Source organism: Cimex lectularius, unplaced genomic scaffold, assembly GCF_000648675.2.
Source record: "Cimex lectularius strain Harlan isolate CLEC.00 unplaced genomic scaffold, Clec_2.1 scaffold427, whole genome shotgun sequence".
NCBI classification, from domain to species: Eukaryota; Metazoa; Arthropoda; class Insecta; order Hemiptera; family Cimicidae; genus Cimex; species Cimex lectularius.
Window position 1 is genome coordinate 142,533 of NW_019393021.1, and position 14,431 is coordinate 156,963.

Consider the following 14,431-nt stretch of genomic DNA (forward strand, 5'->3'; position numbering starts at 1 on the left):
AAGCCAGGAACACACTTACCCGATGCTACGCCATGCGACGCTACCCGACGCCTTGCCACGTTTTGGTGGGGTAAAATTAATTTAAAAAAAAAGGTAATGCATTTTTGATCTCGGTTCATTTGGTTTATATTAAAATAAGTATGTTGTAATTATTATAACGACAATAATACATGTAGTTTGAATAAAAATATGAGTCCGGTTCTTTTGTTTTCAACTGTACTCGATGCGACCCGACGAAAATCTAGACAGTGGGGATCGGATAGCATAGAGTAGGGTAGCGTTACACAGCATCCGGCAGACGTGCACGGGGTTTATACAATCTTATCGTAAATTGGACTTTAAATTTGTGTCGGATAGAGTCGCATAGCGTTGCATCGGGTAGTGTTTCCTGGCTTAAAGAGCATCCTCAGGTTGAAAGGAGGTACAAGCACGCCCCTCGATATGAATTGAGGGAACCGCCATTTTACCGTCAACGCGATGTTTTAATGAGAAGTTGATTAACTACATATTATCTTAAGAAGGACTATAAGAAAATAATTTTAATTTATTGATTAATTAAGAATAAAAAAATTAACTTTAAAATAAGCAACAATTGGACCACCAAAATTGAATCATTAGGTTTTCGTTGATTGCCCTACAATGGTTAACTATCGCAAAAAGTAGTGAAATTCTTAAACGGTTAAAATTCTTATTCTCTTGGTTTTAGAGTAAGCAGCTCAAATAGAAACATTCTCTCAACACTTTAAGACAAAAGTTGTCAACTTGTCAAAAAACTGGGTTTTACCAACTTAACTGTAACGATTGCGATATTAATATATTGAACGAAGCGGCAGAGAAATTAAAAGAAGGGTTCATGATCACTTGCCTAAATCGAACAGATTTTCTGGATTTAAGGACCATTTAAACGAAGATTAGATAGGAGCTTTACTACCTGCGAACTGTGACAAGTATCGGTCTACTGTGCATTTCTCTTCTTTTTTTCTTTTTTTTATTCTATAGTATCCTTCAGGTCCTGGCTTTTCCTCTCGCAGGATTAGGAATCTCAGCCTTTGCACCAACAGAGGACATCTTCTGGTGTTTCTTCTTCTTCTTGGCAATATCTGCACAGGCTTGTTTCTGCTTCTCCGAGATATCTGCCTCCGGCGTCTGCAGAGTCAAGCCAGCAGTCCAACTATTTATTCTAGTCCTAGTGCTTCCTAGGTTTAGCAGCTGCGCTGCTAGTTTCTGCGATGGTCCTTTGATACATTTTTTCGCATGTCTCTTTTCTGGGCTACATTCCCATTGGGCGGAAAACTTAATGTCTAATGGATTCATGTTTCTGGCAGTTTGGTTTGCCACAACACAGTTCAGGGCCAATAGAACTTTCCTTGGCCAATTTATTGGCCCTTCGATGCCCCTTTGCCCTGTGTGCTCGGCACCCAGATAAGGGTAATTTTGTTATTTTTTCCAATGTCTGACGGGGCTGAACACAGTCCCAAAAGACTCTTGACTTACCGCCGATGCCGCACTTGCCTGAAGAAGTGCCACCTGGCTGTCCAAGTAACTATTCTTCTATTGACGACCCCCGGGCTTTTTATCTTCCTGGCTCAGTGTTCAATAGTTACAGTTTCCGCTTGAAAGACGCTGGCATATTGCCCAAGGCTTATATGAATTCTAGCCTTTGGTTCCTTCATCTAAACGAAACAAAACTCAATTTTAATTTCAATATAAATACAACAGTGTTACACAGTTTCAACAAAGGGCAGGAACTAGATTGGCTTGAGAAATCTGAAAAAAAATGTAAAATTAAACTTGGAGAAAAATGCAATAGATTTTGATTTACCTCCTACTTTAAATATGTACATAAATAATATTGGGCTGTGCAAAAATAATGCAAGTTTTGAAAAATACTACAAAGCAAACAGACCGCAATAAATCTAGATAAAGACTGTTACTTAAAATTTTCAATTTATAAAATAATTGTCTAAACTTTTTATCAAAGCATAAATAAGAAACCTAAATTTAAATTTATTATCATAAAATACTCTCAAATGTTTAACTTCATTAGAAAAGCATATTTGAGGAATTACAATTAATTGTTTTAACACATGAATTTAATACTCTATTTTCATTTAAGTCATTTTGATTTTGGTGATTTTAGTTGTAAGTGTATTTAAAAGTAAGACATTACTATCTAATCATTTTTTAACTACTGTTAATTCATCATTAATGTTTTCTAGAATAACATCATAATTCTTGCCCGGAAAAAACAATAGCTGTAAAACCAGTGAATATTTTACCAGAAAGTTGTGTTAAAGAAAATCGTTAATGTAAAGTAAAAATAGTACAGGCCCTAAAACACTTCTCTGTGGAGCACCACAATTAGTACAAGTGAGATAGGTAAAAGTTTGGCTTATTTTCGAATTTTGGTTCCTATTTAGCATGTATGGTTTAATGAAATTATAAATTAATACTTTGATATGAATATGGAAGTTTTTCAAGTTAAATTTGCATCGTCTACAGAATCAAAAGTCTGAGATATCCAAGAATAATCTCATAACTTTATTTTTATTGTCACGAGCTCTCTTAATTTTAAGCAGCCTCTTTTAAGGAGTTCTCACATTGTGATGATCGTCCCCTCTCTTCCAGGGGAAGAAGAAACCACGCTGTGCTACCAATTTTGTGATGGGGATCTTATACAATAAAAAAAACTAAATATAACATAAGCTAAATAATATATTAAAAAAAAGGCCTCTTCTTGGCATGAAACAAACGAAAAATTAACAATGTTGGAGAAATACTTTTTCTAACAGAACAGTTATTCTTTTAACAGGCAATGTTCAGAGATAAAAAACTTTAAACAAAATACAAAATTAACCGAAATGAATCGCAAAGATATAAGTACCTTGAATCTTTCAATATGGCACAAAACTGTAAAATTTAAGACGTCTTTGTGGCAGCGCACTCCTTTCAGGATAGCCGCTTATCTACTCCTTTTCCAATGTGTTTGTGATGATCGTCCTCTCTTCCAAAGTGCAGATCCCTTTCTTCAGAACGATCATCACAGCGACTTTGGCCTGTTGCTACTTCAAATTGATTCCGTGTATCAATCTTCATAAAATTTGGTCAAAATATCCACAAACACTTTATGAAACTAAGAAAATATCAAAAGTCTAAAAAAACATTTGAAAAGTATCTTTTTTTCGATTTATCCAAATTGAAGCCTCGGCTGAGTCGAGAGTTGCGAGTTAGCGACTTTGGCCTGTTGCTACTTCAAATTGATTCCGTGTATCAATCTCAGTAGATATAAAATGCGGGTTCTGGAACAGTTGAGGTGGGGATGAGGTGAATAGGGGTCTAGGCTAGGTATTCGTCGGACCCGATGTCCAGTCTGTGGGAGGTGAAAAAAGAGTGAGGTGGGAAGAGGTGTAGGCTATGCGTGTCCTACGAGCCTAATTCCTTTTTCGATCGACTCAGCATGTCGATTTACAGCGAAAAAGTCAATAAAATTTTTTTCGAATTTTCTGGGTTTTTTGCGTTTTTCTCGAAAATTAATTGTCTTACTATCCTAATTACTTGTCCAATCGTTTAGGGATATGACATTGTCATATGATTTCGGCTAAGAACAAACGCAAAGTCCCTTTTTAACAACTTATTCACAACCACAGTGGGGAACACACCCGAAACAACGCTATGCGTCGCTACCCGATGCAACCCGATGCCTTGTCTCGTTTTGGTAGGGAGTGCACATCTATGTGACGCCAAGCGCACATAACGTACAGTCACACAGCGTGTATCACAAATCAGTATCTTAAATGCATTATTTCGAGCACAACCATGTAATAAATTGTTTGTTAAACTTAATTTTCCTAAAATAAACTTAAAATAAAAACTTTTGAATTTTGGATCGCGTTTAATTTGGTTTACATTAAAATAAAAATGTTGTAATTAATATAACGACAAAATTACATATACATAGTTTGAAATAAACCAAAAATAATATAGTGTCCTGTTCTGAAGCTACTCGACGAAAATGGTGTAATTTTATGAGCAAAACAATGTAATAAATTGTTAGTTAAATTCATTATATCAAAAAATGGTATTCCAGTGTGTTGATCAATTTTCTACCAAACCATACAAATTAATTAAAAAACTAATGAATTTTTGATCTTGGTTAATTTGTTTTATATTAAAATAAGTAGGTGTAATTAATATAACGACAAAATTGCATGGAGTTTCATGAAAATATGAGTGTCCGGTTGTTTTGTTTTCTACTGTACTCGATACTACCCGATGACAATCTGGACAGTGGGGATCGCATAGCGTAGAGTAGGGTAGCGTTGCATGGCATCGGGCAGATGTGCACAGCGGTAATACAATCTTATGGAAAAATGGACTTCGGATTAGCGTCGCATAGCGTTGCATCGGGTAAGTATGTACTCGGCTTTATAAATATACCTTTTTATGAAAGCAAACTTTCATGTTACGATATTTGTGATATCTGATTCGGATTTTATATATTGTAGCAAAAGAACAGTAACATTTAAGGGTCAATCTTTGAACTAAACAGAACGTGGCCAAATTTATTGTATTTTCGAGATTTTAGGCTAAAGAGCTCTATTTAAAACTGTGCTAATCAATCAGATAGGCAGGAATAGGCAGCTGAAAACCACAGAGATCGTACTTTAATTTGTATATAAGCGAAAAAAGACGGTACCAAAGCAAAGAACAACTAAGCTTTTTTTGAACTGAATATTGCTGGTTGTACTTCAATTAACCCACCTGATTCCATCCCTACTTTGAATTTTTGTCTTTATCTCAAACATGGATGTGCACATAAAAGGAAATTAGGGTGAACGAGTTTTCACAACTTACCGCAGCAACCTACGTCACACCAGACCACATCTCACGATCTCCAAATAATCAGCAACTAACGGTTACTAAAAACCACACAATTTTCATCATGTTTTGAAACACTTAATTTGTACTCGTGCAGTGGTTTATGGAAACTAGGGAGAACCATTTTAAGTTAAGAAAGATAGACGGTACATCGGTGTTGTTAAACAGGTATGACGAACGCTTCTTGCCTTCTTCAGTGGTGAATCTGGTGATCTCCGTCAGGTTGTGAGTATAAATGCATGAGTCGGCGTTATCTTTGTCAGTGTCTGGTTGATTTAGACTCGGTACACACATGCGGTTTTTTCCGTCCGGTCCCGCGGTTGCGGTCTGAAAGCATCAGGTCGGTTAACGCACACACAGCTGCGTTGCCGCAGGGACATTTTCCAGTAATGTTGCTGTTGTTTTTTACCATCACAGTTCCAAGGGAACTTTGTTGTTAAGCGTTTAACTTTGAATTTCGGAAGTTATCGTAGCCGTCTGCGGATGACATTGATATTACGAAAGATATGTCCTAATGTTGTAAATTTTTGATCACGTTCACGACAGTTGTACTCATGGACGGGACTCAAATTGTCAATTTTCGAAATATATAAAAATATATAAAAGTAAGAGGGGCGCGTTATGTGCCAATCAGGATGAAATTGTAAATAATGACAAACAAACTTGCAAATTGAATATAATTTGCTTTTCTATTTTTACAAATTCCATTGCGATTTTTTCTTTTTAAAAGAAATATGGTAATAGCACGTCGGCTGGAGATTTAATACTAATTGCAGTCATCAAATGTTAGAGGTTTGCTTTGGCATCTGTCATATTCTCCGGGCCACTCGGGGAATCCATTCTCTCTGAGGGCCTGCAGGGCGCATGTTGCCGCTTCTGTGATGTCTTCTTTCAAAAAATCTGAAAATCAAATCGATCACAATTTATTTTTAAAATTTATTTAACTTTATTGCTAGCACCCACAAATGAGTAAAATTATGCTGTTTGCTTTCAATTATTAATACGTTCACCATGCTTGAAAATCATTTATTTTTCACCAACTATTGATAAAATTTGAAATTTTTAATTGGGTAATATAACTTTACCTTGGCAATTAGCATTGCATTTCCCTCCTTTTGAACCAGTTGAACACCATTCATCGTCACCAAGCTGAAATGAAGTGTTGGAAAATTTAGTACTAATCAAGTATATTGAAATAATTTTTAAATTTTATTGATACTTAGCGGAAACATTTAAAAATATTTAAGTGAGTACGGATTCACATTCAGTTTCTGAATAGCATTAAAATTCAGTTGAGTCTAAAGTAGATAAAGGTAAAATGCTACTAAAAAGTCAAAATTTGTCAAAAAAAATTCTTATTCTTTTTACTTAGAAAATTAAAGCTTATTTGTTGAACCAGTAATACACCTAAATATTTTCCTTTAGTTTCAAAAGGAAGATATTTGCAAAAATAATTTAAAAAACTTTTCATGAATATAAAACGGATTTTGTTTGTATAATTCTGGTATGTATCTCAATGAAAAGCATGTAATATTAGTTTTTCGAAATTTAAAAGCAGAGAATTTGATCAAGCAAATATTGTATATACAAAACTTCTTTTAAAATAGAGGTTTTAGAAATGTCCGACAAATATTTTGCTGAATAAATAATCGCGTGTCATTAGCATAAAGATATTACCGTAAAATTTATTCAATCATTAATGTATATAAGAAAAGGATAGGACCAAACTGTGCCCTGCAGTAATTCACATTTAATTGATAAGAGCGTACTACCAAACAATCCAATTTTTGTCTTCTGGAGGGATAACAGATTTACAATTTAGATTTTTTTTTTTAATAAAGAAAATTTGTAATGTACTTCCCCTCCAACTGGCCAATGTATGTTTTGAACTTACTATTAGAGACTACATTGTTTAATTACCATCTTAAATTACGGTAAAACAGCTCTTTTTCTTCTAAACATCAGAACAGAGTAACCAAATACTCACTGCCGTGCTCAAGCACAATTCTCATATCGGATGGCATTCCTACACCCTCTCTATATGTGGCCAAGGAATGGCTCCCTTCAATTAATTGGGTCGCATCAACCAACCTTTTTCTAAATACATAAACGCAGCCCTTTGTCCAAAATTAATTGTACGTGTGTCAAATTCGTGTGGCCTATTCTTAATTGGGTGTTAATATTTAAGTTAATTACATCTAGAGAATTTCTGCCATATCACAAAAAATTGAAATACATTGAGTATATATTTCATTCACTGTTTATGCTAGGAAATTAAATTTACACGACTCGACAGAAGACAATTTAAAAAAAAAAAAATAACTGAACTCTAAAAAAGAAACAGTGTGAGCAAAAGAGATAAATAGATAGAAAGAGACAAAGAAAGAGAGAGAGACAGAAAGAGAGAGAGAGAGAGAGAGAGAGAGAGAGAGAGAGAGAGAGAGAGAGAGAGAGAGAGAGAGGGGAAAGAGAGGGAAGAAATAGAGAGAAAGAGAGAGAGAGAGAGCAAAGAGAAAGAGAGAGAAGAGAAGAAAAAGAGAGAGAAGGAAAGGGAGATGACAGAAAGAATGGAAAGGGAGCAGAGAAAAGGAAGGAAAGAAGATAGAGAAGAGAAGGTGAGAGAAAGAGAGAGTGAGAGAGAGGGGGGAGGGAGAGAGAGAAGTGAGAATGAGAGGAGAGAGAGAATGGAAAGGGAGAGAGAGATAAAAAAAGAAAAAGAGAGAGAAAATAGAAGAGAAAGAGAGAGAGAGAGAGAAGAGAGAGAGAGAGAGAGAGCAAAGAAAAAGAGAGAGAAGAGAAGAAAAAGAGAGAGAAGGAAAGGGAGATGACAGAAAGAATGGAAAGGGAGCAGAGAAAAGGAAGGAAAGAAGATAGAGAAGAGAAGGTGAGAGAAAGAGAGAGTGAGAGAGAGGGGGGAGGGAGAGAGAGAAGTGAGAATGAGAGGAGAGAGAGAATGGAAAGGGAGAGAGAGATAAAAAAAGAAAAAGAGAGAGAAAATAGAAGAGAAAGAGAGAGAGAGAGAAGAGAAGGTGAGAGAAAGAGAGAGTGAGAGAGAGGGGGGAGGGAGAGAGAGAAGTGAGAATGAGAGGAGAGAGAGAATGGAAAGGGAGAGAGAGATAAAAAAAGAAAAAGAGAGAGAAAATAGAAGAGAAAGAGAGAGAGAGAGAAGAGAGAAAGAGAGATTGGGGACGAGTGTGTCTGATTGATGTGAATTTTCACGAAAAAATCTTATATGTTTGATATTTTGAAAGTCTACCTGGAACAATCCATATCTTTGGACATTATCTTCTAGATCGTCTTCTTTTTTTATTGAAATGAGACCTTTGCTGCCGTCCATAAAAATACAAACCGCTAAAAATGTAAAATAAATCAATGACAAAGAAGACATTACTTCCTAATGATAAAAGGAGTTTATATAAAACAATTAAGCTTTCTTGATTCCATTTTTCTTCTCTTAAGTCATGAATAACTTACCAAGGTCCAAGTCGGATGTTGGGAAGTTTCGTTTCCTCAATTCTTCCCGGAGTTCGCACTTATCGTATTTTTTTAATTTGGCTGGCGATGCGCTAGCCAGAGTGGCAACAACAGTCAAGAAAACACAGAGAAATTTCCTTAAAACGATCAAATATACGACGAATTAATAAAATGTGTGAAAAAAATATTAATCCGAAAACTTACATTTTATAACTTTTCGATTGACGTTTAGAACTGATTTATAAATTTACCATCTTGATTTGCCTTTATATCAAGCAGGTGAAAGACGTACGAGGTCAATATTGACAAAACCTGGCAACGGAATGTTATTTTACATCTAGTTCATATTTGAATTGAAACAATCGCGTAAATTGACTTAGGAAAATAGGTAAAAACATTACTTTAAGCAAGAAACAAAATTTGATTGTTTTCTCACACACCTAAAATCTTGAACATAAATTTTTTGCATTTATTCACAAAACTTGACACCGATTTATAAATAAATAATAAATTACACGTAATGGTATAAACTTGGCTTAAATAAATAAACTAGAATGGGAGATATAAAATGAAATGTTTGAAGAGTTTTCGTAAAATTGACCTTATTTTTCCGAAAAGCGCGCTTGAAGAAGTATTTAGAACAAATCCTTTGAACAATCTGTGCTGCATGCTATGAATACTGCCGACCGTGCTTTAGTAAGAACAGCTTATCCTTGGCTATGCGAAGGGCTTCTTGGATAAGCCCAGGACATCCGCTTTATAATTCCTAATGATCTCTGTCAGTATAGAAGGTCCATCTGTTATTAAAACTATATCGCCACTGCGAAAAATAGAGTTCACATTTTGTGCTTTCCAATTTTTAAGTTTCACCAAATGTGTTTGGCTAAAAGCCTTACAGGCAAAGCTCTGCACTTGTGATACCACAGTTTATTTTCGGCATTTCGACATTATCAGTGTTTCTGTACGTAGACCGATCGGAATAATAAAAAAAAATTAATCCAATGCACTGACATGTAGCCTATCCTCCTCACACGGTTTTATAGCCTAAAAGACTTCACTTTTTTTTTGTAAAAAAGGTTCTATTTACAAATTTATTATTTATAGCTATCCTGATTTCGAGCTTAAAGCCGAGAAAACACACTTAGGACGCTACCCGATCCTACCCGACGCCTTGTCACGTTTTGGTAGGCTGTGCACATCTATGCGACGTCAAATGCTACGTACAGTCACACGGCGTGTAACACAAATCAGTATCTTAAATGCATTATTACATACAAAATTACATATACAAAGTTTTAAATAAACTACAAAAATATGAGTGTCCTGTTCTGACCCTACTCGACGAAAACGGTGTAATTTTATGAGTAAAACCATGAAATAAATTGTTTCTTAATTTTAAGAGCAAACCCGTGTTATAAATTTTTAATTAAATTCATTATATAAAAAAATGGTATTCTGGTGTTTTGATCAATTTTCTACCAAACCATTAAAATTAATTTTTTTTAAATAAAAAGCAATTTATGATCTCGGTTAATTTGGTTTATATTAAAATAAGTATGTTGTAATTATGTAGTTTGAATAAAAATATGAGTCCGGTTCTTTTGTTTTCAACTGTACTCGATGCGACCCGACGAAAATCTGGACAGTGGGGATCGGATAGCATAGAGTAGGGTAGTGTTACACAGCATCCGGCAGACGTGCACGGGGTTTATACAATCTTATCGTAAATTGGACTTTAAATTTGTGTCGGATAGAGTCGCATAGCGTTGCATCGGGTAAGTGTGTTCCTGGCTTAAAACGCATCCTCAGGTTGAAAGGAATTGCAAGCACGCCCCTCGATATGAATTGAAGGAACCGCCGTTCTACCGCCAACGCGACGTTTTAATGAGAAGCTGATTATCTAAATATTATCTTAATAAGCACTATAAGAAAATAATTTTAATTTTCTGATTAATTAAGAACAAAAGAATTAACTTTAAAAGAAGCAACAATTGGACCACCAAAATTGAATCATTAGGTTTATGTTGCTTGCCATATATTGATTAACTATCAGAAAAAGTAGGGAAATTCTTAAACGGTTGAAATTCCTATTCTCTCGGTTTTAGATTAAGTAGCTCAAATAGAAACATTCTCTCAAAACCTAAAGACAAATTTGACAACTTGCCAAAAAGCTTGGTTTTACCAACTTGATTGTAACGATTGAGATATAAATATGTAGGACGAAGTGGCAGAGAAATTGAAAGGAGGGTTAATGATAACTTTCCCTAAATCAAACCGATTTTCTGAATTTAAAGACCATTTAAACGAAGATTAGATAGGAGCTTTACTACCTGCGAACTGCGACAAGTAACAGTCTATAAGGCGTTTTACCAGATCTCAAAGCTTCTTCAAGGGCTTTCGTGAGTATCCTTTAGGTCCTGGCTTTTCCTCTCCCAGGATTAGGAATCTCAGCCATCGCACCAACAGAGGACATCTTCTGGTGTTTCATCTTCTTCTTGGCAATATCTGCACAGGCTTGTTTCGGCTTCTCCGAGTCTATACATATGCCTCCAGAGTCTGCAGTGTGAAGCCAGCAGTCCAATTATTATTCTAGTCCTAGCACACCCTAGATTTAGTAGTTCTGCTGTTAGTTTCTGCAATGGTTCTTTGATACATTTTTCGCATATCTCTGTCCTGGGCTACATTCCCATTGAGTGCAGAGCTTATTGTCGAAATGGATTCGTGTTTCTGGCAGTCTGGTTTGCCACAAAAGGGTTCAGGGGCAATGGAACTTTCCTTGGCCAATTTATCGGCCTTTCGATGCCCCTTTGCCCTGTGTACTCGGCACCCAGATAAGGGTAATTTTGTTATTTTATCCAATGTCTGACAGGGTTGTAACGCAGTCCCAAACGACTCTCGATTTACCGTCGATGCCGCACTTGACTGAAGAAGTGCCACCTGGCTGTCCAAGAAACTATTCTTCTATTGACAATCCCCTGCCTTTTTATCTTCCTGGCCCAGTGTTCAATAGCCACAGTTTCCGCTTGAAAGACGCTGGCATATTACCCAATGTCTTGTATGAATTCTAGTTTTGGTTCCTTCATCTAAACGAAACAAAACTCAATTTTAATTTCAATATAAATACAACAGAGTTACACAGTTTGCAAAAAGGGCGGGAACTAGATTGGCTTGAGAAATTTGATATAAAAAATGTAAAATTAAACTTGGAAAAAATGCATAAATAATGCAATAGATTTTGATTTACCTCCTACTTTAAATATGTACGTTAAATAATATTGGGCTGTGCAAAAATAATGCAAGTTTTGAAAAGTACTACAAAGCAAACAGATCGCAATATATCTGGATAAAGACTGTTACTTAAAATTTTCAATTTATAAAATAATTTTCTAAACTTTTCATCAAAGCATAAATAAGAAACCTAAATTTTTAATTTATTATTAAAAATTACTCTCCAATGTTTAACTTCATTAGAAAGCTTATAATTGAGGAATGTTTTAACACATGAATGTTATACTCTATTTTCATTTAAATCATTTTGATTTGTTGATTTTAGTTTTAAATGTATTTAAAAGTAAGACATTACTATCTAATCATTTTTTAACTACTATTATTTCATCATTAATGTTTCTTAGTATAACATCATAATTCTTGCGAGGAAAAAACAATAGCTGTAAAATCTGTGAATCTTTTACCAGAAAGTTGTTTTAAAGAAAGTCGTTAATGTAAATTAAAAATAGTACAGGCCCTAAAACACTTCTCCGTGGAACACCACAATTACTACAAGTGAGATAGGTAAAAGTTTGGCTTATTTTCGAATTTTAATTCCTATTTAACATGTATGGTTTAATGAAATTATAAACTGATACTTTGATATGAATATGGAAGTTTTTCAAGTAAAAGTGCATGGTCTACAGAATCAAAAGTCTGAGATATCCAAGAATATTCTCATGACTTTATTTTTATTGTCGCGAACTCTCTTAATTTTAAGCAGCTGTACTATTTTATGGAGCTCATATATGTTTGTAATTTATTACAATTGAGGAACAGCAAAGAGGATTAAAAATTAGAGGAACAATAATAATGCATATTTATTGAGAGATTAAGAGATTTATATAAAACAAGGGGAGTTAGCTGAGGAGAAGTTGTTCAACAGACTTCTCATTAAATTATGTATTTTCCTACTTGGGCCGGACCCAAACATTATCCTTGATCATCTCTCTATATCTATTTGGACTGATTTTGTAAGCTTAGTATAAATTTATCCAAATATAAAATATATAGATATATAAAAAAATATTTCAAAAAAATGTATACAAAAATCATATTTTATTGACTTTTTTTTCATTGGTATTATAAAAGTATTGAATCACAACTACAGCTCTACAAAAATGTGGTAACGTAGCCCCCATGGCTTATAAGTTATAAATTGCTTATTTATGTGAAAATCTGGAGAATCTTTGCAAAGCGTGGAAAGTTCAGTAGGTGGCCGAGGGAGTATGTTTGGGAAGTACACCTTCCATCAATATGATTGCTATTTTATTGACTATATGTATAATGATTTTTGTAAGTAAAATATACTTATAAAAGAATCTAATATATTCAAAACAAAGTAGTTTAAAGAAAATTTCCACTTTCAAGATTTGAGATTCAAAAAGTTTCACTTTTCGCATTCTGGCTGGGGCACTCACAAATTTATGGAAAATCACTTAGTGTTTGGTAACATATTCTACAAATTTCCTGAATGACAATTCAAGCTGATGTGGAGAATGAAATATTGTATTTTGTTCTGGTTAACTTTAGATGGTAGGTCAATCCATTTTTGAAAAGATTACCAGAATTTATGCCAAAACATGCAAAATGTAGCCCATATAAAAAAATACAATATATATTACTTTTTTATCTGNTTTTTTTGGCGTTATGAACTATGCATATTAGCCATGTGACAAATTCGTATATGTGTGTTCAAATTTGGGGGGTTATTGGGAAAAAAGGGCCAGGGGCAACGGTGGGAATCGAACCCACGTCCGCGGCGTGAGAGTCTCTCATGCTAACCACTCGGCTACCGCGGTCCCCAATATATATATATTGAATTGAATTTTTATTAAATAAAAATTTTAAAATCTTGTTTTTTATCCGATGTATAGTTGAGAATATTTAAACTCAAAGAGATGATGAATGATATTACAGCCAAAATTAAAATGATTTATTACCGATTGAGGTAGATGTAGAAAGCTTCGATGAACACAGTAAACAGTAAATGGAAATTGTGATGAGTTCATTTATTTATTTGGGACAGTATAAACAAGTGTCACAGGCGGCAATGGGCTGGAGGGTTATGTCAATTTGTATAATATTTAAGACGATTTTGTAAGAACAATTACAGCGAATACAAATGATTGATTGTTGAATCAGCTATGCAAGCAAAACCAGAAAAAACACATTTATTAACAGCCTCAGGAATTCATGTATACACTGGCAGGCAAAAAATTTGGGCACCTCGAACTTTCTGGGACTGATGAATTGCTTGAACAACAGTAAGGTGCTGGTTTTGCAAAATTCTCAAAGTCCAAAAAACAGTCATCCTGTGGTTCTTTTACTCTAGGGCGTCCTGAACTAAGGTGGACCCCAGTTTCTCGTAAACGTTAACTGTGTCTTGTAGAGTTTCATAGGGAACTCTGATGGCAATAGCCACATACCTGATGGAAAGTCCATCATTAATAATATACTATGCGCAATATACTCAGCACTAAGTGGCTTAATTTAAAAATTGAAATTAACACAACAAAGATGAAAACTGAACAGATTATTGCTTCAAAATTGAAATGGGACTGAATAAACATTTTAAATTCTGTGAACAGTAAACACCGAAAAATCCTTTATCCTTGTTTTGAATTAAGGATCAAGTGTGTTTACCTCTAATTGATATTCCCAATTTAAAACATAGTATAAACAAATATTAATTTGTATGTTAAGTAAATATTAATTAAGGATAAAATTTTCTTTTACTGAGAAAATAAAAAAAATCAATTGGGTGGAATTTATTGCCTTCCTAAAAAATCTATAAAAAAAATGAAAATAG

The 14,431-nt window shown here is 34.5% G+C and overlaps 1 protein-coding gene across 1 annotated transcript; it reads right to left on the reverse strand.

The window, feature by feature from the left end:
* Positions 1 to 5,540: 5,540 nt before the first annotated feature.
* LOC106663584 (lysozyme) lies at positions 5,541 to 8,663 on the reverse strand. Its single transcript, XM_014388499.2, has 5 exons — positions 8,557 to 8,663; positions 8,353 to 8,489; positions 8,135 to 8,229; positions 5,964 to 6,027; positions 5,541 to 5,778 (listed from the first exon to the last, which is right to left on the reverse strand). Coding segments are annotated over exons 1-5 (432 nt in total). The 5' UTR covers positions 8,559 to 8,663; the 3' UTR covers positions 5,541 to 5,644.
* Between the last annotated feature and the right edge of the window lie 5,768 nt (positions 8,664 to 14,431).

What these genes read in the sequence shown, in the direction of transcription:
- LOC106663584 (XM_014388499.2), bottom strand. An exon ending in AACATCCGACTTGGACCTTG is followed by an intron (nt 8,230 to 8,352) that starts GTAAGTTATTCA and finishes TTACATTTTTAG; the next exon opens with CGGTTTGTATTTTTATGGAC. An exon ending in AAAGATATGGATTGTTCCAG is followed by an intron (nt 6,028 to 8,134) that starts GTAGACTTTCAA and finishes ACTTCATTTCAG; the next exon opens with CTTGGTGACGATGAATGGTG.